Genomic DNA, 22,752 nt, shown 5'->3' with positions numbered 1-22,752 from the left:
TTGCATTAGCCATTCGTTTCACAAAAAAATTGGTTTCAAATCAGTTCTTATTAGAATTACAATGGAACCCTGCCTTACGGTCACCTTGTTATTATGGCCATTTTTTGTCTACGCGAAAGGCCCATACATTTCTTATTCGCAAACCTGCGGCCGCCCCGTTAATACGACCAAAGACCACATTCTGAAATCCAAACCTGTATAATCCTCTATAATTTTACCGCGTTAATAGGGCAATTCAAACCAAATTTGAGCAAACAAATCAGATATTGAGAAACAATACTGCATGTAATGATCATGATTGAAGTTTCAACTTTTTAAAATTATATCTGCATTACGGATGCTTATTAAGGAACAGTTATTTAAGAGTGCAGTTGTATTATATTTGTGACGACGTTACTTGGAATAGACCACTCATGAAATTTGACCCTTCCTCGTTAATAGGGCAATCGTTAGTGACCGTAACAACGTGGTTCCACCATATGTGTCAAACATGATACTTAGGAAACCCTGAGCCGCGCGAATCTTACCAAATACCATACACCATAAAAACTGATAAACAGATCCAAGACCACAGTTCATTATTGTCCATTTTTTATTTCTCATAATATTTTACAAATTGTTCAGTTCCCTGACATTTTCTGCTAAATTCCTATCTTATTAAATACATCGAGAACGTGGCTTCACCACAACGATCACCAATCCCTCAAAGGCCAACTTATTTCCTGGTACTTTCTGGTACCGGTAAACTCTTTCCTGGTATCAGTCATGGTAAAGAATTATGATATTACACTTATTAAGCAAGGTCAATGAAATATCAGAGGCGTTGCATCAGGTAAATTACTCATTGCCAGTAATTTCTGTCTTGCGGTAGAGTGACCGGCGAGTAATTCAGTTTATCGTTTGCCGTCACAGAGACCTAATTCTATCAAATTAACATCTTTTACTCCTCTAAAGTTCAATATTTTAAGGTAAGCTATCAGCTTTTATCTTTTACTTTAATGTGTACGTATTGACTGGGGTGGGGAAATATTTGGCTCAAGGTTAGGACGAACGGACCGAGCGCATCTAGCTACAAAAAAGATCCTACGATGAAAACTTATCGTTTATCCCTTCGCGCTGTAACAAGAAACTCGCAATTCATCACTCAATTTGAAGAAAACACAATTTTGCGGTAACAAAATTGTTTCTGTCCTTGACTTGCATCGATTTTGCGTAGAAGTACGCGTTTCTAGTAAGGCCTAACGCGATTTTCCGGCCCTATCTCTTGGACGCGTACGGCCCTCATACAGGACTCTTTTTTCTTTTCCAAGGATATAGCGCGCGGGGCCATGTCAAATTATCACACTTCTGAGGGCATAATTTCAGCATTTCAGTTTTATTATTATTACTATTTTTTTTTTTTTTTTTGCCATTCAACAAGCAGTTTTCAAAGTCACCAAAGAAGAGTCTTCCTAACAATATACGTCAGCAGTGTTCTCTTTAAGATCAAATAGTTACCTTTCGAATAGAAAATAATCATTTTGACAAATAGACAATTTGTTAACGTGTATGTAGAAACAAAACATGTTATCTTTTGCAAAACGCCATCTATGCTTGGCCCAATCCTAACCAGACGAACAGATTCACTCACTCAACTTCTTATTATGATAATCACTGAGCTAAGGATTATACAGACGAAACGCTGATTTTACTTTCTAGTGTTTCTGAACGGCTTTTAATGTGTCTCAATTCAAATTTTTATGAAAGGGGAGAACTTGCCTGTTCAAAAATGCTGTCAAGATAGGTGGAAAGGATCTCATTTTCAGAAAACGTAAAGAAATTGTTCATAACAAATAACGTGGGGATTAGATTCCTCATGGAAGTAAAGCAGACATTCAGGTCACCCAAAATCACGTACATAGTTCGTCTAGGGCTTTGGAAAATATTTGTTAAAAACATGGCCAGAGTTGGGTCACAGAAGCAGTAAATCCTCATTAATTTAGAGAAGGGCTTGCACCAGAACTCAGGGTTCTGACTGACAGGCCGTCTCTTGAATATCCTTTGTCATTATTCCAGTCGTATATGAAATGAAACACTTTTTTTTTGCAGGCTCAAGGACAATGAATTTCATTATTTATTCAACTCTTATTCTACTGCTTGTTGCAACATTCCTATTCGGTAAGTTCGATGTTTTTATTCACGTAATGAGTTCCATGTCGAAGATGCTCCCTCAGTAGCGATTAGGAATACTTCATTACGCGGTCGTCAAGAAACTGTAGGATATAACATACTACTTTCGTATGCAGCTTTTTGCTCTGTTCAAATAATAATATACCGCCTTTACTCCACGATTCAAGGGCGCTGTTTCGACAACAGATGGGCCGAATTAAGTAAAAACATTGTTTCTTTCTTTGCTGAAAACCATGTTCTTCAGTTATACTGAGATTGTAGTGAACACCGCTACCGGTTGACGGTGGGGAAGAAAAATTATATCTATATATGTGATAGTCTAGTTATAGTCTATATATGTAGGTGCAGCGTTAAAACTGTTCGCTCCCTCCGACAACATAAAACACTGAACAAATTTGCATTCTCTGCTTTAAAAGCAGCTGCCAACAAATTGGGCTTTTCAAGCTTCCTGCTAGCGTGGTTTCGGTGGTCACTGGCGTTTTGGCAACAAACCATGGCAAACGTGAATGATTCGAACTCTAACATTTCCTGTACTCGACAAACATATTAGATTCCAACCAAGAATTTCATTCTGACGACGTGGGCTACAGCCTTACATGGAATGTTTGTCATGGGTTGGAGCTCTATTGATTCTCTGATCAGTGGCAGGTCTGAGGAAGGTATCCGAGACACTGCACGAGTCCTGCATAACTTCGTTAGTAACAGAACATCTTTGGGTATTTTTCTCGGGGGTGGAATCTTGGACGACAGAGGACCAAGAAGTTCGTGTACAAATGAACAACAACAATAATAACTTGCTTGTGTCTAAGGAACAGGTTCTCCTAAATTCTATCTGTCATTTTTTCTGGGTCACCTTGATAATGCTATCGTTTTGCTTTGATTTGCTTCCTAGATCATCGAGTCACTGGCAAGTGTGGGGACAGTATCGCCAATACCCCATGGGCTGCTTGTCTTGTTGCCGACGAAGGGGGTGTTTGTCCCCATAATTTCAAGAAACTTGAGGATGATTACGCCTGTAAACCGTACGGTAGGAGAACACCTGCTTATAAGGATCGGGTGTGCTGCCTATTGGGACCAGTGATAGACTTGAAGGTAAATAAGCTATGTTGTCGACAAAAATGTTTCCATGTGCGGGCACGAATATTTGTCAACTCACTGATGAATTCTACACTGTATATTACCTTTTCGCAGGTTAAAGACTCACCATGCTTAGCAGGTACTCCGTCCAGTGATGATGTGGAAAAGAAGAACCATAAACACCATTGATAATTTGTGCTAAATAAAGATAATTCTCAGAAAATAGAAAACTTTGTCTGTCTTCTTCGAAAACACATTCCACACACCAAACAAACTTTCTTCGCTTTCTGTCTTCCTGACTTCAACCACTATTTCACAGACTTCGTAACCCACTTGCTCTGCGATAGCCTTGCCTGTTTTTCTTCCCGCATTTCTATCTTAAACTCAAGACTTCTTTGTTACAAGACCACCGCCAGCGGTTGACTCGTTCAAGAGGTGTCTTTTGCACTCCAAGAGACCAAACTGTGGCTTACATGTATTTATGGGATTTTCATGGCTGAATTGGTAGTAGGGATAATAGTATTTAACCGTTGCATGATCGACCTTCACGTCGCGTATAAGGCGATGAAGGAAGAAACCTCTAATACGTGTTTCATGGTATCTCAGTCCTCGCTGAGTGTCGCGGCTTGGTTCTGGGGATTTGCTGGTGCTTCTACACGTTTACGCGCCCGGAGTTAATTTCTTTGTTGTAGCTCTTGTATTGAGCCTTTCGGGTAAAACAACTTACTTCCTTAGACCTCTACCCTATCTACCATGTTATATAAATGGCTCAATACTGACGAGTTGCTGCGGAACCTGACGGATATTCTAGGAGGGGGGGGGGGAACCAGTTATTGACTTCCATATCATCCAGGTAAAGTAGCAATCCCATTCGCCAGGCTGTGTAAGTCAATTGGTTTCTTTAATGACTTCAAAAGCTCAAAAAGGTCATTTCTCGTCCTTATCTTCATGTTGCCCAAAACAATATGCCATGTACTACACTCCATGAAGCTAACATGTGGGCGTCGACAAACCACATCTGTTTAAAATCGCCTGACGATAACGGATAACAGGACTTCGTTAAAGTGATTATAACAAGGAAGTATTGAATGCCTCTGTAGTTAACCGTGGTTATCTTAACCACAATTTCGATCCCTTTGAATTGCCACTGCTGAAGTTTATCGTTTCTAATCAATAAGAATCCAAATTCACGTGTTAGGTTTTCAGTGTTCTCAGATAACCGACCTACAAAAATTAAACAAAAACGAAAAGTAACTGGGCGCCAACAATTGCAATCTAACCCACATAACGATTCTCCACGCCATTACTGATCGAATTATTTATTACTTTCCAACTTGGAAGAATCTGGAACAGTCCAAGCCCTATTAAGCAGACAGTAATCAATGAGGGCTTTTCTATTGGTTTCACCTCTATTGAGCGGCCAGCCCCTTTTAAGCGGTCAATATCCATTTCCCCAAGGGTGGCCGTTTAAGCATTGATTTAGCAATCATTTTGTTGCATCCAGTCATACAACAATCTTTCAGTCTCTCGCTGGATCTCTCAGAAAACGGCAAATGTCAAGTTAGTGCTGTTAGTAACGCGTTTCCCTGAGGCGGGAATTATTTCGTTGTCAGTGTAAGCCCCTCAACAGAAAGTTAGCCGTGCTAAATGCTCACGGCGTAACTTGCATTATTTTTTTAGTCGATTATTCTGTCCTATCTAAAAGATCTTCAAGATGTCTTGTCATAACGAAAAAACTAAAAACATTTGTTTTGTCAACCCATCCTTTCTTACTTTAAAGGGAGGGATGGGCTGCAGCCAAACCTCTCCCGTGTTCACCCCAAATCTTACTTCATGCAAAAAATAACAGGAGTGAGTCAATATACAAGAATTCGAAACAACTACAAGAAATCCATTTTAATTCCACATTTATTTGAACTAGTGAAACGCAATTAAGTGAAGTGAAATCAAACCGCCAGTAATTTATATGATAAACATCAAACCCAAAGTGCGCCGAGTAACGGACTCCGCAGTTTGTTTCAAAATTATACAATATCATTTACTTTTATCGAAATGATCAAGTTCTTCTTCCTAGTCTCTAAGTCACTGAACTAGAGACTTTTGTTCCCTGACGGCTCTCCTGCTACATCTTCATTTCCCTTTTCACAGTAGTATCCCCTCAGATTGGCAACTGAATCAGTGGGACTGTCAGGCTTTGACGGACAAGGAACGCAGTTTCTATCTCTCAATTCTGGCCTGTATTTATTACCGGTACAGCATCCCTCATCAACCGCTTCGTCTTTGTGATGCCACAAGGCTAGCCTTTTATAGGTATTGGGGAGGAAGCGTAGCCTTACTTTTCCAATGATCATAAGATTTGTGGCAGGATTAGGAGCATCCCATATCAAGTCTCTTTCTCCAGACTCCACAGTGTAAGTTAGCTTCCACGTTGACAGAATGGTGGGCATGATAGTTTTGGTGATTGGAGGTACTCTTGTATTACTATCGCAGATCTTTGGCAAGTTATCGCAGAGGCTGTAAGGATTGAGTATTTCTTTTCCGCTTGGGCATCGATCATAACCTTGAGTGTATATTGTAAGGTAGTTGCTGTGATCGAAGGGTACGTTGTACACTACTTCAGATGTTTCAGTGAATGAACTCCCTGCCACTGAAGTCAAATCAATGCGTGTTCTGGAATATTGTTTTTCACTTCCTGTCTTGTACTCTTTGAGTGGAAGGTACAATTTGAAACTCTCTACATATGGTGCGACGATCTCTCCACGAGCCAACCAGTTGTGTTTCCGCAGCCACGACCTCTGTGCCGGTAACCGAAAAGTTACAGAATTGCCTTTCGCCAAAGAAGGAAGATTAATATAGGCTGTATCGCCTTCAAATTGGGGACGCGTTGGTATGTAAACAAACCTCTCATCAACATCATATGTGGTATCGGGATCGTAAGCAATAAGGATGTCTAACTCATTGTCGGTAAAAAAACCAGTCGATGAACATTCATCGATTTTCTTGCCCTGGTTAAGGTACTCCAGTTTGTCACAATACAGACTTGCATGTGACTGAAGTCGATATTCAGTCATAAAAAAGCCCAGCATAAGCTGACTAGCATCCAGAGGGTCATTTGACACTGTTATAGACTGCGATAACTTTTTCGCAACGTTACCACGGACAACGCGAGCCAATGAATCGACAAGGTCAAACTGGAAGTCGAATATGTTTTCTCTTAACGCAGCAAATTCAGCTAGAGTTCCTTCTAGTCTTTCGCACAGAAGCATCCCTCCTACCACGCCCTGGCTTACAGAAGCACCAACACCTTGTGCACCAAACAACAGATCGCAAGTCGACCCCTTAAAAGCGGCCCAAAGAGCGTCGTTTTGAGCCAAACGAGCTTTATCGACCTTGGGCGTGTAATCACCATAACCTTTTATAAACTTATCAGCATCAAAACCAATTTCTTCAATCTTGTTCTTCTTAATGGCTTCTACCATGTCGTTTAAGTTTGAAATCTGATCTGCGTTATCTTTGAAGTCTTTGGCCAAGCCCGACAAGTCTTCGTATACACTTTTTAGATTAGCCATGAGAGCGGAACCTCTTGCAAGTTCTTGTACTGATCTCGCAACTTCTGCTGTTTGCTCGTAGATATCACCAGCCTCTACTCCGCCAAAGATCACTTTTAATGGATTTGCGTGTTCTGCAATCTTTAACCCCAGAATAGTGCTTTCTTCAATTACTTGAGCTGCTTGAGTAACCAGTAGGGCGGTCATGGCATCTTTTATGTCTTTCTCCACCTTTGCGGACAGTGTTTCAGCCTTGTCATCAAATTCTTTCAATTTATCCGTCAGGAATGTAACGTCAGCTTGGGCAATAGCTTCATCGTATTTGGCAAGACCATGAAAATACTTCGAAATACCTTTAACAGCGGTTTGTAGGTTTTTGTCAAGCTTTCGGATAGTTCCTAGAAGTTCAATGTGTTTTGAAGCGTCCGCCTTAAGCTCGAGCATTTTTGCATGATTAATTTTCGAATATAATCGCAAATTACGCGTTGGTGGAGGATTACGTCGGTCCTGTTTAATTTTCTTTAGAGACTCAAAGACTTTGAAAATGCTTCCAACAGCACACATATCCTTTGCTTCAAGATCTATACAGGCTAAGGAAACGTAACCGATGGCATTTTCTCTCTCTTCTACCAGTGACATAGCACTCGCTAGATTTGAATAAGCGTTTACTTTAACCGCTTTTTCAAAAAAGTCATTCCAGTAAAAAGTACTTCCATAAGCCATGATCACGTTTGCCATTTTTTCAATCTCTATGAGGTCTGTGGTCAACACCGACTTCTCGGGTCTTCCAAGAGAATTGCTACAAAAGCTCTTTGCTATGAAAGCGCTGATCTTGTACCACAACAAGGCTCCCATCATCGGAAGTGCTTTCCCCACGTCACAGCGATTGTCCTCTGTACAAGCATCTTTTGTAGTTGTGCCATCCGAGTCACCATACGGGTGAGGTGTTTGGGCTCCAGCGCACTGTTTAATGTTACTACAAATTTTGTCCGTTGAGAGCATGAAATTGCCTTGCTTCTCTAGATCTTCCCTAATCGGTGAACACATGGCATCTACGGGTATGGAGCTGTCAACTGGTTTTGATTGTGGAGGTGAAACAAGAGGGGTGATGCAGCCATAGTCGTAATGTGCTCTTAGTGTCCTTAAGATGAATCCAAGCCCACGTTTATCATAGTTTTCCTTTAGGTTCTTGCTTTGAAAGAACTTCGTTACAATGGGTTCCTCGGGTTGATCTAAAAGTCTTTGAAGCAATGTGCGGTCTGTTTCCACGGTAGATAGGTCGAGGTTATCGATCCCTATAAGCTGAGGTGATAGTTTTTCCATGGTTGCGATAAGCTCTTCAACATTTTGGGCGCTCGATTCCTTCTTAACCTTGTCAAGCTTCTCGATGTAAGAATCTCTTGCCTGAAGAACGTCTTGAAGTTTTTTGGCCCATTTAGGATCCCGCGCTGTCGCATCGACACCCAGAGAAATTATAAGAATAGCAATGATACATTTTGTGACGAGCATCCGTGATTCTTTTACAAAGTTTCTCTAAAAAGATAGTAAAATAAATTATAACTCAAAATTAGCTGGATTTATTTAAAAAACACTGCCAATTGAAGTGGCTTGGAACTCTTTCCATACTGCTCGGGCTTTCGTAATTTCTTTTCTGGTGTTGACAAATTTTGATCAAGGGCCCAAGTAAAGGAGACTATGATCTAACTGATAGCCTCTCTCCCAGAAAACGCGAGCGTGCGTAAACACGCAAATGTATGTCTACCAGGGTTCGAGTTTTATGATTTGGACAAGTTACAAGAACGAAAGATATGATTAACGTCTCCGAAAAGGATTGCGTCGTTTTGAAATGTCGCTGAAAGAAAAAGACCTTGGTCTGAGTAAGCACTGACCAGGTGTCGAAATAAACAAGATCAACTCAAAATACTTTCACTAATACTCGAAACTGTTTTCTTTACGTCGGATGAAGTTGATTTTCCTTCACAAGTATTTCTATTTTTAAAACAATTTGCGTCAACAAGAGAGATCTATCTTGCGTTAGAAATTTAAATCTTCATCTGGTGTTACTATTTTGATCCTTAAGAGTACCAGGATTACAATGATTTGCAAATTTTAGGACGTTTAGAAAGCCACAAACGCAAACCTTTGCAAGAAAATACATTAAGTTTCACACATCTTTAACTTATATTATCAGCAGGTTAAAACAAAAATGCCAAAATATCGTCAGGGAAAGCGCGACTTAAACTATAAAAATATGGTTGGTCGCTTGAGTCTTTTTTAAAGACATACCTTTAAAAAACCAGTCGTTTGCACCCAAAAAATATTCCGCTTTTTACATGTTACTGTACGATGCCATCTCGTATAACGGTTCTACCAAAATGAACTTTAACTTAAACAAACTTTCTTTTCCTATGACTTGCGAAATTACCTCATCGCTTAAAGAAAAGAAATGCCATTTCCAATCGTTCAAATCATTAGTCCCTTTGTCTCTTACCGGTGGCAATGAGGTAGTTTGGTCAGACTTTCTCGGTTTGTCAGTTAACTGGCAATTTTAGAACCATCTAGTCTTAAACTTCAAATCCACACATCGGAATCCAGTGAACCGGCAAAGAAAATTATTTCACGGTTTGAACATCTCTTGGTTGTTTTTACCCTTACCTTTAATTCTTTTAGAATTGCTTGTAATTAACAATCAATTTTCCTCTACAATATTTATGCTTATGCCGCTTAACACACATCATTGTTTATCCACTTTTAAGGCTTCGTTTCTTTGACCATTTGTCCAAAATTAAGGCAAGGTTACCGAGAATTAGATAAGTTCGAGCATAAGATGAGAACGCAATTCCATTGCATTTCTTTTTTCCTACGTTTCAGGTGCACAACCTCAATTTTTCGAAAGCAATCATTAACAGTAATTCTCCATTCCGTAACTAGCTATTGTGGTTACGAGCTAAATGTTACAAGATCTCAAATTCTGGCAAGACAAGAAACACATTATTGCATTAGCCATTCGTTTCACAAAAAAATTGGTTTCAAATCAGCAGTTCTTATTAGAATTACAATGGAACCCTGCCTTACGGTCACCTTGTTATTATGGCCATTTTTTGTCTAGGCGAAAGGCCCATACATTTCTTATTAGCAAACCTGCGGCCGCCCCGTTAATACGACCAAAGACCACATTCTGAAATCCAAACCTGTATAATCCTCTATAATTTTACCGCGTTAATAGGGCAATTCAAACCAAATTTGAGCAAACAAATCAGATATTGAGAAACAATACTGCATGTAATGATCATGATTGAAGTTTCAACTTTTTAAAATTATATCTGCATTACGGATGCTTATTAAGGAACAGTTATTTAAGAGTGCAGTTGTATTATATTTGTGACGACGTTACTTGGAATAGACCACTCATGAAATTTGACCCTTCCTCGTTAATAGGGCAATCGTTAGTGACCGTAACAACGTGGTTCCACCATATGTGTCAAACATGATACTTAGGAAACCCTGAGCCGCGCGAATCTTACCAAATACCATACACCATAGAAACTGATAAACAGATCCAAGACCACAGTTCGTTATTGTCCATTTTTTATTTCTCATAATATTTTACAAATTGTTCAGTTCCCTGACATTTTCTGCTAAATTCCTATCTTATTAAATACATTGAGAACGTGGCTTCACCATAACGATCACCAATCCCTCAAAGGCCAACTTATTTCCTGGTACTTTCTGGTACCGGTAAACTCTTTCCTGGTATCAGTCATGGTAAAGAATTATGATATTACACTTATTAAGCAAGGTCAATGAAATATCAGAGGCGTTGCATCAGGTAAATTACTCATTGCCAGTAATTTCTGTCTTGCGGTAGAGTGACCGGCGAGTAATTCAGTTTATCGTTTGCCGTCACAGAGACCTAATTCTATCAAATTAACATCTTTTACTCCTCTAAAGTTCAATATTTTAAGGTAAGCTATCAGCTTTTATCTTTTACTTTAATGTGTACGTATTGACTGGGGTGGGGAAATATTTGGCTCAAGGTTAGGACGAACGGACCGAGCGCATCTAGCTACAAAAAAGATCCTACGATGAAAACTTATCGTTTATCCCTTCGCGCTGTAACAAGAAACTCGCAATTCATCACTCAATTTGAAGAAAACACAATTTTGCGGTAACAAAATTGTTTCTGTCCTTGACTTGCATCGATTTTGCGTAGAAGCACGCGTTTCTAGTAAGGCCTTACGCGATTTTGCGGCCTTATCTCTTGGGCGCGTACGGCCCTCATACAGGACCTTTTTTTCTTTTCCAAGGATATAGGGCGCCGTGCCATAAGGGCTCTTATCATAATATAAATTATCTCCTGAGGGCATAATTTCAGCATTTCAGTTTCATTATTTTTTTTGCCATTTAACAAGCAGTTTTCAAAGTCACCAAAGAAGAGTCTTCCTAACAATATACGTTAGCAGTGTTCTCTTTAAGATCAAATAGTTACCTTTCGAATAGAAAATAACCATTTTGACAAATAGACAATTTGTTAACGTGTATGTAGAAACAAAACATGTTATCTTTTGCAAAACGCCACCTATGCTTGGCCCAATCCTAACCAGACGAACAGATTCACTCACTCAATTTCTTATTATCACTGAGCCAAGGATTATACAGACGAAACGCTGATTTTACTTTCTAGTGTTTCTGGACGGCTTTGAATGTCTCAATACAAATTGTTATGAAAGGGGAGAGCTCTTAAAGCCATAATTTTAAGCATTTTGCAATGAATGACGAGCGAGAACCCACGAAGGCGACTTGCCTGCTCAAAAATGCTGTCAAGATAGCTGGAAAGGATCTCATTTTCAGAAAACTTGAAGAAATTGTTCATAACAAATAACGTGGGGATTAGATTCCTAATGGAAGTAAAGCAGACATCCAGGTCACCCAAAATCAAGTACATAGTTCGCCGAGGGCTTTGGAAAATATTTGTTAAAAACATGGTCAGAGTTAGGCTACAGAAGCAGCAAATACTCATTAATTTAGAGAAGGGCTTGTATCAGAACTCAGGGTTCTGACTGACTGGCGGTGAAATTTAACAGTGTCTTGAATATCTTTTGTCTTTATTCCATTTGTATATGAAATGAAACACTTTTTTTTGCAGGCTCAAGGACAATGAATTTCATTATTTATTCAACTCTTATTTTACTGCTTGTTGCAACATTCTTATTCGGTAAGTTCGATGTTTTTATTCACGTAATGAGCTCCATGTCAAAGGTGCTCCCTCAGTAGCAATTAGGAATTCTTCATTACGCGGTCATCAAGAAACTGTAGGATATGACATACTACTTTCGTATGCAGCTCTTTGCTCTGTTCAAATAATAATATACCGCCTTTACTCCACGATTCAAGGGCGCTGTTCCGACAACAACATTGTTTCTTTCTTTGCTGAAAACCATGTTCTTCAGTTATACTGAGATTGACTTGTAGCGAACACCGCCACCGGTTGACGGTGGAGAAGAAAAATTATATCTATATATGTGATAGCCTGTAGGTATAGTCTATATATGTGGGTGCAACGTTAAAACTCCTCGCTCCCTCCGACAACATAAACCACTGAACAAATTTGCATTGTCTGCTTTAAAAGCAGCTGCCAACAAATTGGGCTTTTCAAACTTCCTGCTAGCATGGTTTCCGTGGTCACTGGCGTTTTGCCAACAAACCATGGCAAACGTGAATGATTCGAACTCTAACATTTTCTGTGCTCGACAAACATATTAGATTCCAACATAGAATTTCATTCTGACGACGTGGGCTACACCCTTACATGGAATGTCTATCATGGGTTGGAGCTCTATTGATTCTCTGATCAGTGGCAGGTCTGAGCAAGGTCTCCGAGACACTGCACGAGTCCTGATTAACTTCGTTAGTAATAGAACATCTTTGGGTATTTATCTTGGGGGCGGAATCTTGGACGACAGTGGACCAAGAGGTGCGTGTACAAATGAACAACAACAACAACTTCCTTGTGTCTGAGGAACAGGTTCTCCTAAATTCTACCTGTCATTTTTTCTGGGTCACCTTGATAATGCTATCGTTTACTTCGATTTGCTTCTTAGAGAATCGAGTCACTGGCAAGTGTGGGGACAGTATCGCCAATACCCCATGGGCTGCTTGTCTTGTTGCCGACGAAGGGGGCGTTTGTCCCCATAATTTCAAGAAACTTGAGGATGATTACGCCTGTATACCGTACGGTAGGAGAACACCTGCTTATAAGGATCGGGTGTGCTGCCTATTGGGACCAGTGATAGACTTGAAGGTAAATAAGCCATGTTGTCGACAAAAATGTTTCCATGTGCGGGCACGAACATTTGTCAGCTCACTGATGAATTCTACACTGTATATTACCTTTTCGCAGGTTAAAGACTCACCATGCTTAGCAGGTACTCCGTCCAGTGATGATGTGGAAAAGAAGAACCATAAACTCCATTGATAATTTGTGCTAAATAAAGATAATTCTCAGAAAATAGAAAACTTTGTCTGTCTTCTTCGAAATCACATTCCACACATCAAACAAGCTTTCTTCGTTTTCTGTCTTCCTGACTTCGACAACTATTTTCACAGGCTTCGTAACCCAGTTGCTCTGCGAAAGCCCTGCCTTTTTTTCTTCCCGCATTTCTATCTTAAACTCAAGACAAGACAGCGGTTGACTCGTTCAAGAGGTGTCTTTTGCACTCCAAGAGACCAAACTGTGGCTTACATGTATTTATGGGATTTTCATGGCTGAATTGGTAGTAGGGGTAATAGTATTTAACCGTTGCATGATCGACCTTCACGTCGCGTATAAGGCGATGAAGGAAGAAACCACTAATACGTGTTTCACGGTATCTCAGTCCTCGCTGAGTGTCGCGGCTTGGTTCTGGGGATTTGTTGGTGCTTCTACACGTTAACGTGCCTGGAGTTAATTTCTTTGTTGTTGCTCTTGTATTGAGCCTTTCGGGTAAAACAACTTACTTCCTCAGACCTCTACCTTATCTACCAGGGTATATAAACGGCTCAATACTGACGAGTTGCTGGGGAACCTGACGGATATCCTGGTGGGAGGGGCAGTTATTGACTTGTCATCCAGGAAAAGTAGCAATCCCATTCGCAAGGCTGTGTAAGTCAATTGGTTTCTTTAATGACTTCAAAAGCTCAAAAAGGTCATTTCTCGTCCTTATCTTCATGTTGCCAATAAACAGTATGCCATGTACTACACTCCATGAAGCTAACATGTGGGCGTCGACAAACCACATCTGTTTAAAATCTCCTGACGATGACAGATAACAGGACTTCGTTAAAGTGATTATAACAAGGAAGTATTGAATGCCTCTGTAGTTAACCGTGGTTATCTTCACCTCAATTTCGATCCGTTCGAATTGCCACTGCTGAAGTTTATCGTTTCTAATCAATAAGAATCCAAATTCACGTGTTAGGTTTTCAGTGTTCTCAGATAACCAACCTAAAAAAAATAAACAAAAACGAAAAGTAACTGGGCGCTATCAATTGCAATCTAACCCACATAACGATTCTCCACGCCATTACTGATCGAATTATTTATTACTTTCCAACTTGAAAGAATCTGGAACGGTCCAAGCCCTATTAGGCGGCCAGTAATCAAAGTCCCAATGAGGGCTTTTCTATTGGTTTCACCTCTATTAAGCGGCCGGCCCCTTTCAAACGGTCACTATCCATTTCCCCGAGGGTCGCCGTTTAATAGGGGTTGAACTGTAATTCAAATGAAGAACCCATTTGCCTGACTAGTCCCAGGTCCTAACCCGCCGTCGTTTCCAACCCAACCGGAAAGGAAATTTCACGTTTTCAGATGGCCAAAACGCGGTGAGGAAAAACGATATCAATTTCTTTTTCCCCGTCATGATCTCCTGTGGATTCCATCAAGTAATTAAAAAATGTATATCAAATACACTTTAAAAATTGTGCAAGTTGTACTGCCCATGGGTAGTAAAATGGAGTAATACATGTAAAGTGCAAAAGGAACCCTTCGAAAACTATCTGGGGTACAACTACATTGTGTGTACACCCGGTTTCACGATGGAGAAGTAATGTAAGTGCTGTGTGATGGAAAAATGTGGTAACGTGATCAGGTAATAGAAAAATAGCTGATAATGCTTCATTTTCGTGTCAAAATCACGAAATCCAGGAGACTAAGAGACATCCTACTAGTACCACGCAAAGAAGGGACGACATTCGTTTTGGTGTTACATGTATAATCAGACACGTGACCTGACGATGAAGGCGTATGAAAACCTTGGGGAACTCCCATGTAAAAGTGACTGGGAGCGTCGTCGTTGTCTTAGCAGCTGTGGATCAAATTCGTTCTTAACTCTCAGAAGTCATCAATGTAGACATTATAGACAAATGTAGACACTAGTCCGACAGGAGCCAAACCCCAAACAAAAGACATTGCTGCATTACAATAATTTCTTGACAGTTTCTCCCAGACAGTATTTGTAACGTACCTTAAAACCATTCATATTTCGCAGTGACGGCGCTATTGTATTCGTGCTCTCTGCCAGGAGAAGAATAAGACGTAGACAAGTCTCCTTTGCAAACGTGAGAAGCTGAACTGAGGAATTCTCTCGCCATGTATCTACCTCATCGTCCCTATAAAAATAAGGAACTCAATCTATTAAAATAGACTCTATTTTAAGGTAAAAAAGTCGAAAAATTACCTTCTGATGAAAAACAAATACAGTTTACTCAAGATGAAAATTCATTTTCTCTGATTGAACAATCCAAACTGGAGAATGAACAAAAACGTACATTCTAAGGCCACCATTCTTAGACCTGAACTTTTACATTTTAAAAAATGAAAAATTCTTATCGCTTTCAAGGCATCTTTTGTACGTTTTCAACATGATGATGAGCATCAGACTAGCTCGACTCTTAAGGCTGGTAGTCACTAGCTCACAAGCATAAACATAAGCAACGCAGACGCGGAAGAATGCTGCTAAGTTGCGCTTTTTGTTGGGAAATTATCATAAATAAAGGCACTAATTGCCAACATCATACTGCTTCTGCACATGACAGCTTATGCCTATATGCGCTTGTGAAAATCAGCCTTTAGTACATATGTACTTACCAATCAGGGTCACTAAAGGACGATTTAATCTTGTAAAGAATCTTCAACACCCGTGAGTATTTGGCTGCGAATAAACAGAAAAAAATCGACCACAAACTTTGTATATTTATATGTGAATCGTGTTTTTTCTTGCGATTGATAGTGTTATTCTAACGAGTAGAATTTTTCCAGCAGTGCGGAAAATTCGTCAACTACTTCAGTTTAGTCCGCGTATTGAACAGACCATTTTCTTGATAGTTACGACAATTTCCATATTACTATTTACAACCCCATCAAAAACTGGAGCACTGGATAATGTATTCCGGAGTTTTTATCTACTTATAAGCCATTGGATAGAAGCCACTATTTAAAAACTGAGCATTGGATGAGGGATTTCCAAAGTTTTGATTGGCTTAGCGGCCAACTGATATCAGGCATCATACTTTGCCCGACAAATATCGTCTTCCAGTTCTCTCTTTTGCAAATAAAATAAATCTTTGCAGAGCATGGCATCAATGAAACAAAAAGATTACACTCCAAGTGGTACGTACCACGACATGAAACGATACGTTATATAGGTACATACAGCTCAGAGTGATGGATAAAATTAAATCAGTCCTTGAAGTAAAATCACATTAATTAATACCTTTGTTCCTGGTAGAATAAATGCCAGTTTTGACAAAAGCCTTCAACGACTCTACATTTGTAATGACCGCGGTATCTGCATTAAAAAGCCAAAGCTGAAAAGGAAGATACGGAATCGATATTTCTAACAAATAAACTTCAATCATTGTTGCTGTCTTAAGCCAATGAAACGCATCATCTCATGAAAAATAACGCATTGTCGTCATAATCCTAGTTTGTCTTTAGTTCAAGGGCCCATTAACCGATTCATGTGCGCGTTCGCGCGCGTTGCTAAGGAGGTCAGCCTGAGCGCGGAAAATAAAAACAACTCAATACCTTGCAAATTCGCTTACAGTTTGGGTGTTTTTCTTTGTGCAAAAAAAAAGTACAAGCAAAGACAAAATAAGAGAAAGACAGAAAAACAAGAGCAATAGAAAGAAAAAAGCTAACTCCGTGTGACTTTGTTTGATCTTACCGAAGTGCGCTGGTAGTGTAACTAGCGCACGCGCTGATAGGGTAACTTCCAATATATATCGGGAGCACTTCCGGTTTCTTTAAATGCTAAAGGAAAAGTGGTTTTTCATTAAATCTAGCCTTTTCCAACGAATTTCGATTAAAGCCAACGTTGGAAATATAGCTATGCATTCTTTTTTCGAAATCATGCTTTATTCCCAAAATTACGAGTTTTTTAATATTTTGAAATTCTCTCAAAATCTGACCTTTTAGAAATGAAGCAAAATCTATGCATAGCGTAATGAGGATTTAAATCAAAATATTAAATCAATGAAAAAAATCCCGATCAAGTAATTTGCCAGGGAGCCTTTAGATTTTTTCAGTATTAGTCACATGACCATGCGCGTGGCACGATGACGTCATCACTAGTGTTACTGATTATGAAAAAGTTAAAACACATGAAATAACTTTGAACCAACTGAAAATGATGAGATTGTATGAGAATAAATTTTCCTTAGCGATGGGCTCGAAAAGATCAGTTAATGGGCCCTTAAAGTCAAATTCTTTATATGACATCTTAAAATTTCCGTGTGATAAAAATAAAACATGACTTACACAGACATGTGCTTGCTGTCTAATGCCATTTTGAATGGATTCTTGAATAAGAAACCTGAAGTTCACAGCACCTTGTGACTTGGAAATTAAACAACTAGAAATAAAGGTTTCTACACAATATGACCTGGAGAAGAAGAAAACAGGATTCACTACGAAAAAAGAATTGGCACAATAAAAGATAGCAACATACCGTAAATACATGTAGCTACACAAACACTTGAATTGTATCTTCCACATAATTCTTGCTAATAGCTAGAGGGTGGGTAAGGGTATCGAAGGCAGATACTTTTGAGAATATCCTACCTATTTTAGTCTAGTTTATTATGTGGAGGCGCGGTGGCCTCATGGTTAGTGCGCTCGTCCCCGGATCGAGCGGTCCGGGTTCAAGCCCTGGCCGGGGACATTGTGTTGTGTTCTTGGGCAAGACACTTTACTCTCACAGTGCCTCTCTCCACCCAGATGTATAAAAGGGTACCAGTGAATTGTTGGGGAAACCTAACAAATTGCAGGGGAGTGGCCTGCAATGGACTAGCATCCCATCCAGGAGGAGTAGGAGGAGTAGCCGCTTCATGCTACAGAAACCAGGATAAGCTCTGGCAGGTATGAGCCAGTCGGCTCCAAAGCTTCACTTTTTAGTCTAGTTTATTGACATATGTAACAGAATACAAGGGATACTAATTTCGATCAGAAAATATTCCTATAAATGATATACTCCAATGCTACAATGTATAGATGAGAATTCATTGAGGAAATGGTGATCATAATTTATAGAAGCAAACAACACGCTCATTAGAGGATGAAAATGCTGACTGCAGGAGACCGCCAGTTTTAGAATACTAAATTCTGACTATCCTATTAGTAGCAGCTGCTACTGCTGCAGTGAGAAAGAATATGTTCTAAAGTTCAAAACAATGAATCAAACAAAAATATTACAATGAGATGACTGAACCACCAATAAAAAAAAAACAGAACAAAAAAGTGGTTTCATTTATTTCAGTCCTCTTCTTTTGGAAGTTTGTTAACATGTACTTGTTTTGGATTCTAGTACATTGAATAAGAATAAGAAAGACAATACCTGAACAAGTTGCTAGATCTCAAACTGACACTGTGTTTGTAGAGGTGTATGCTAAATGCATCACTACAGTTAACATCCAACACATCAAGACTTGAATCCTGAACCATAATGTTCCCTAGTATGGAATTGCATCTACAGCATTTCAAAGGGCAATGTTCTTCCCCCTGGCCAAGAGACAAAATGAGTGTAACAGAATTCAAAAACACGGAATACAAGCATACACTGTACATATGGTCTTGAATGAGCATGTACAATGTAATATAATTTTAGATTGTATAGAACTGAAAATCATGTTATTGCATATTGTATACTATCTACTAGATCCAATTTGGGCCCACAGTAAAAACGAGTGGTCCCAGGTGAAAAAAGTGCCACATTAAATAGGCCATTTTGGCCTCAACTTCTGCTAAAATGGTGGAAACACTGTTCACTGGAAACTACTCAAATCAGTAAATAGTTAGAACAGTAATGTTATACACCACATCATTGGATCTCTGGATCCCTAGATCACTGAATTATGAAGGAGTAGTGGTCATACACATGTATGCAAAATGGCTGCAAATCTAGCCTATGTAATAAATCCTTAGAAATAATTTATTATTTTTTACTTACTGGTAAAATCTGCAAACTGCCAGGCTTTATAGTCGAACTATGCAGTTTAATGTAGTATTCACCAACAAAACAGTCCTTTTCACCAGGTTCAAGAACTCCTGCAACAGAAGTTAGATGACTGTTTCCATGACAACACCAGTCTTGAGCCAATTCAAGCCAGTTTTCTGATGGTAACCCCAGCACCCTTTTGAACTGCCTTGAAAAAAAAGAATACATCTCATCCTAGAAAGAATTGGTTTTCAAGTTTTCCTAATATTAATAACAGTGTTTTTCCAGGTAGTTTACATTGCAGACTGATTGATTTCTGTAATGCCTCTCTTGAAGGAAAGATATTTTAGGATAACTACAAATATGGCACAAATATACTTTCTTGTATTTAGGAAATCAATTTGCACTTACGTCTCAGGTAATAAAACAGCAGAGCCACACATCCGGCAACAGAAACTGTGACATCCATTTCTTAACTCACTCAACTCTTTCTTCAAATGCCTGTTGACCAATCTCTCTTGTGAGTCATTTGAGTGATATTCAAACTGAAGTCTCATTTGAACTTCACTTCCTCTACACATTGAAAGTCCACTACATGTCCTTGGGATCACACTAAAAGCAGCTAATGAAATAAAAAATTGATTAACAAATTACATTGTAAACATGAAAAAGAAATATGAAAAATCCATTACTTCTCTGCACACATGCCTAAAATTTCTCCTTGAGTCTTCTGATATGTCACTTTGAGATTTCTATCTTGGATAATTGTGATATGAGGAAGAAAAAGTATGAATGTTTCATTTTAATTAACTACTTGCTAGACGCAGTTTTCAATTGAGTATCATAAAACCAAAACCAAACCAATTACTTACTGATTAGACCGTTCAGTCAATCTCAAACTGTAGAATGACCAAAACCAAAACCAAAGTAATTGCCTGATTACTTTCAACACTCAATAGAAAACCGCTCTAGGAGGCATGTAGTGTACTCTCAAAAATAAATGCTGTAAAAAATCTGAAGTTCTACATGATTTGTATGTGTAAACATAGCACAGTGGTATTCAGTGCAGCCAGACATGTCACACCATTGTAGAAACAGTTAAGTTATAGTCTGTCTGTAAAAACAGGGTCCCAAAAACTTTCTCATATCCCACTGGTTTGCACGCATGTTCATCTACATGTACATGTATGTATCCACTTCTAATTGCTAGTTTTCTAGTACATGCTTTTTGATTCCAAGGACAAATTTTTGTGTAAAATCCATCTCAGTTGAGGGGACAAATTGGTTTGAAAGGCCTGACAGGAATTCTGTGGTTCATAAAAATTCCCATTCTGTGTTAGTTTAGTCTTCCAACCCATGTTCCTCACATGATTATCATAAAGGGAATTACATATATATGAACTGTATTATTAGGAAGAGATTTTAGAGAGTGATAATTGCTGATTTATTTTTAGCCTTGCTGGTTTATTATGCAAGAATTTGTTTGATCAAAAAGTGTACCAGAAGTGAGCCCATCAGAAATCCTGGCTTTTGCTAACTTTGAAATAGATTTTAAAAAAGAAAACATTAACATACCAACCTGCAGGGTATCAGAACCAGCCTTTGCACTTTTGGGTGTATATAGGGTACGTGTAAGTGTTAATTCATGTCTAGTGGTTATGAAAGGGATCTCACACAGTAAGCCAAAAAGCTTGAGCCTACACTCTTGCAAACTCGATGTAAAGGAAACCAAGTCCCCAAGCCTACTCCTAGTCAAACCAAACCTGATCTGTCACTGAACTGCTAAGTGCTTGTGACTTTATCTCCCTCGCCCCTCACCCCTCACCCCCTTCCTCAGGTAACCTGAAAACAGACTGTCCGTGGACCCCAACTGCAGGCCGGGTCAGCAGACTACCCTGTTGACCCCCTCTAGAGACCACCCCAAATAGAATAAAAATAAATAAAGATTTCACTTATGGGTTGTCTAATAGATTACTCATGTTGGTGCAAATGTAACAGACTTCGGTTTCTAAAACCCCAAAAATAATGTCAAAAAGCTGTTTTCGGCATAAGGAGATGCTGATAGGCAATGGCAAAAAGATGGAAAGTTCTTACCTTCCATTCGTGGTTCATTGTGACTATGGAAGATATGTTTTTAGGTCGTTTAAGCTTGTTTGCATCTGTAATTCTGCTGAGCAAATTGTGAAGCCTGGGAGAATGGGCTGAACAAAATGGCAGAGGGAAAGGAGTACAAATTTCAAGCCTTCCCATTCTTTCACATATAGCCACAGCAAAGGAAATGGCAATGAGTAATGATGTAACTTGGGCCCGAGCCTGAACCCAAGTCTGTTACATTTACACAACGTAACGTTCAAAATTTCAGCAACACAAGTAATCTATTAGACAACCTGTAAGTGAAATATTTATTTATTATATTTAGTCTATTTTGAGGGTGGTCCAAAGAGGGGTTCCCTAAGGGTAGTCTGCATCTGTGGACTGATCCGTAGGAGTCTGTGGGCCAGTCCATAAGGGTAGTCAATAGCCTGGTCCATAAGGTTGTCTGCAGGCTGGTCTGTAAGGGTAGTCTGTGGACCGGTCTGTAGGGTAGTCGGTGGACCAGTCCATGGTGGGGGTCAGCGGACTGGGGATCAGTGTTTTTGCGTTACCCCATCCCTCTCCCTTTATTGGATGAGACACTCTAGGGTAGGCTCGAGGAAATCCTGAGATCTTAGTTCTGAAGATTCGGTGAAACAATATTCAATAGTTTAATGTTCTCTCAACCTATCTGCTGTCATGCTGGCAAATGCCACAGTTGATAATGTTTGTGGTAGAATGCTTGAAAAGTAAGAAATCTCACCAAGGTTTAGACAATAAATTAAACATGTATGAACAAACCCGTTAGCGTCTCCCACGCTATTCTTGAAACACAGAAACAAATATTTACCTGGATAAAGTACCGTGCTCTCGTCTCCTTCTGTATCGCCATCTGCAGATGCGCCGACCACATGGCCATTAAACGTCAAATAACGTGAATAAATTTTAACAATTTTCTTTAAATTGCCATCTTCAGAAGTTTTTTCTTTTGTGACATCTCTTAAGCTAACTATCAAATACGCTGCATTTAAGTTCTTTCCAACATCACACCAAATCGGCACAGCACTTGAATCGTCCGCCATTTTGAACATTTGGACGAGACTCAGTTCCAGTACCTTCTCGGGAAAATTTCAAATTCGTTCCAGTCCAAAAGAGCGCTTTCCCGCGCAAAAAGTTACCTCATATCGTTAGTAAGGTTCCTCGAACTGAAGCACTTTGTCACGAATGTTAACCTCTGTTTGTGCTAATGCTTGTGCCAATTCCATTGACGGCTAATTTTGCTTGCACATATTCCTTCAACAACGCCTTTGCTGGAGGAATTATGACGCGGATAAATAGCCTGCATGACTTTTCCGCGCAAGTGCTTTTGTTTAGCCAGCGAAGCCGCAAAGGCAAGCAGCAAAGTTGAGCAGCAT

General features: G+C 39.4%; 4 protein-coding genes across 10 annotated transcripts; 2 read left to right on the top strand and 2 right to left on the bottom strand.

Annotated features, from left to right (window-relative positions):
* The first annotated feature begins 817 nt into the window (after positions 1–817).
* LOC149117181 (uncharacterized) lies at positions 818–3,476 on the top strand. 3 transcript variants are annotated; one of them, XM_089282835.1, is made up of 4 exons: positions 818–832; positions 2,089–2,157; positions 3,062–3,261; positions 3,361–3,476. In XM_089282835.1, exons 2-4 carry the CDS (start codon positions 2,100–2,102, stop codon positions 3,433–3,435), a joined length of 333 nt encoding a protein of 110 aa, XP_089138961.1. In that variant the 5' UTR covers positions 818–832; positions 2,089–2,099; the 3' UTR covers positions 3,436–3,476. The 3 variants fall into 3 exon arrangements, with proteins under 3 accessions (XP_089138961.1, XP_089138960.1, XP_089138959.1); XM_089282834.1 differs by having other exon boundaries at positions 822–968; XM_089282833.1 differs by lacking the exon at positions 818–832 and having other exon boundaries at positions 2,067–2,157; positions 3,062–3,476.
* Positions 3,477–5,127: 1,651 nt separating this feature from the next.
* Positions 5,128–8,386, bottom strand: LOC149117180 (uncharacterized). Its single transcript, XM_089282832.1, has one exon. The coding sequence runs from the start codon at positions 8,301–8,303 to the stop codon at positions 5,337–5,339; it is 2,967 nt and encodes a 988-aa protein (XP_089138958.1). The 5' UTR covers positions 8,304–8,386; the 3' UTR covers positions 5,128–5,336.
* Positions 8,387–9,299: 913 nt separating this feature from the next.
* On the top strand, positions 9,300–13,310 carry LOC149117179 (uncharacterized). Of its 4 annotated transcripts, none has more exons than XM_089282828.1 (4): positions 9,300–9,416; positions 11,941–12,009; positions 12,896–13,095; positions 13,195–13,310. In XM_089282828.1, the coding sequence occupies exons 2-4, from the start codon at positions 11,952–11,954 to the stop codon at positions 13,267–13,269; spliced, it is 333 nt and encodes a 110-aa protein (XP_089138954.1). In that variant the 5' UTR covers positions 9,300–9,416; positions 11,941–11,951; the 3' UTR covers positions 13,270–13,310. The 4 variants fall into 4 exon arrangements, with proteins under 4 accessions (XP_089138954.1, XP_089138956.1, XP_089138955.1 ...); XM_089282829.1 differs by lacking the exon at positions 9,300–9,416 and adding an exon at positions 10,587–10,623; XM_089282827.1 differs by lacking the exon at positions 9,300–9,416 and adding an exon at positions 10,613–10,759.
* On the bottom strand, positions 10,366–22,448 carry LOC110040079 (E3 ubiquitin-protein ligase E3D-like). Of its 2 annotated transcripts, XM_089282826.1 has the most exons (9): positions 22,188–22,448; positions 19,676–19,886; positions 19,277–19,472; positions 18,665–18,828; positions 17,590–17,713; positions 16,544–16,637; positions 15,919–15,982; positions 15,296–15,440; positions 10,366–14,277 (listed from the first exon to the last, which is right to left on the bottom strand). In XM_089282826.1, the coding sequence occupies exons 1-9, from the start codon at positions 22,426–22,428 to the stop codon at positions 14,248–14,250; spliced, it is 1,269 nt and encodes a 422-aa protein (XP_089138952.1). In that variant the 5' UTR covers positions 22,429–22,448; the 3' UTR covers positions 10,366–14,247. The 2 variants fall into 2 exon arrangements, with proteins under 2 accessions (XP_089138952.1, XP_020600924.2); XM_020745265.2 differs by lacking the exon at positions 10,366–14,277 and having other exon boundaries at positions 15,027–15,440.
* Between the last annotated feature and the right edge of the window lie 304 nt (positions 22,449–22,752).

Source organism: Orbicella faveolata, unplaced genomic scaffold (genome assembly GCF_042242905.1).
Source record: "Orbicella faveolata isolate gen_17 unplaced genomic scaffold, um_ofav_v1 contig_12, whole genome shotgun sequence".
NCBI classification, from domain to species: domain Eukaryota; kingdom Metazoa; phylum Cnidaria; class Anthozoa; order Scleractinia; family Merulinidae; genus Orbicella; species Orbicella faveolata.
Note: the sequence above shows the minus strand (reverse complement) of the source record. Positions and strands in the feature narration are given on the sequence as shown.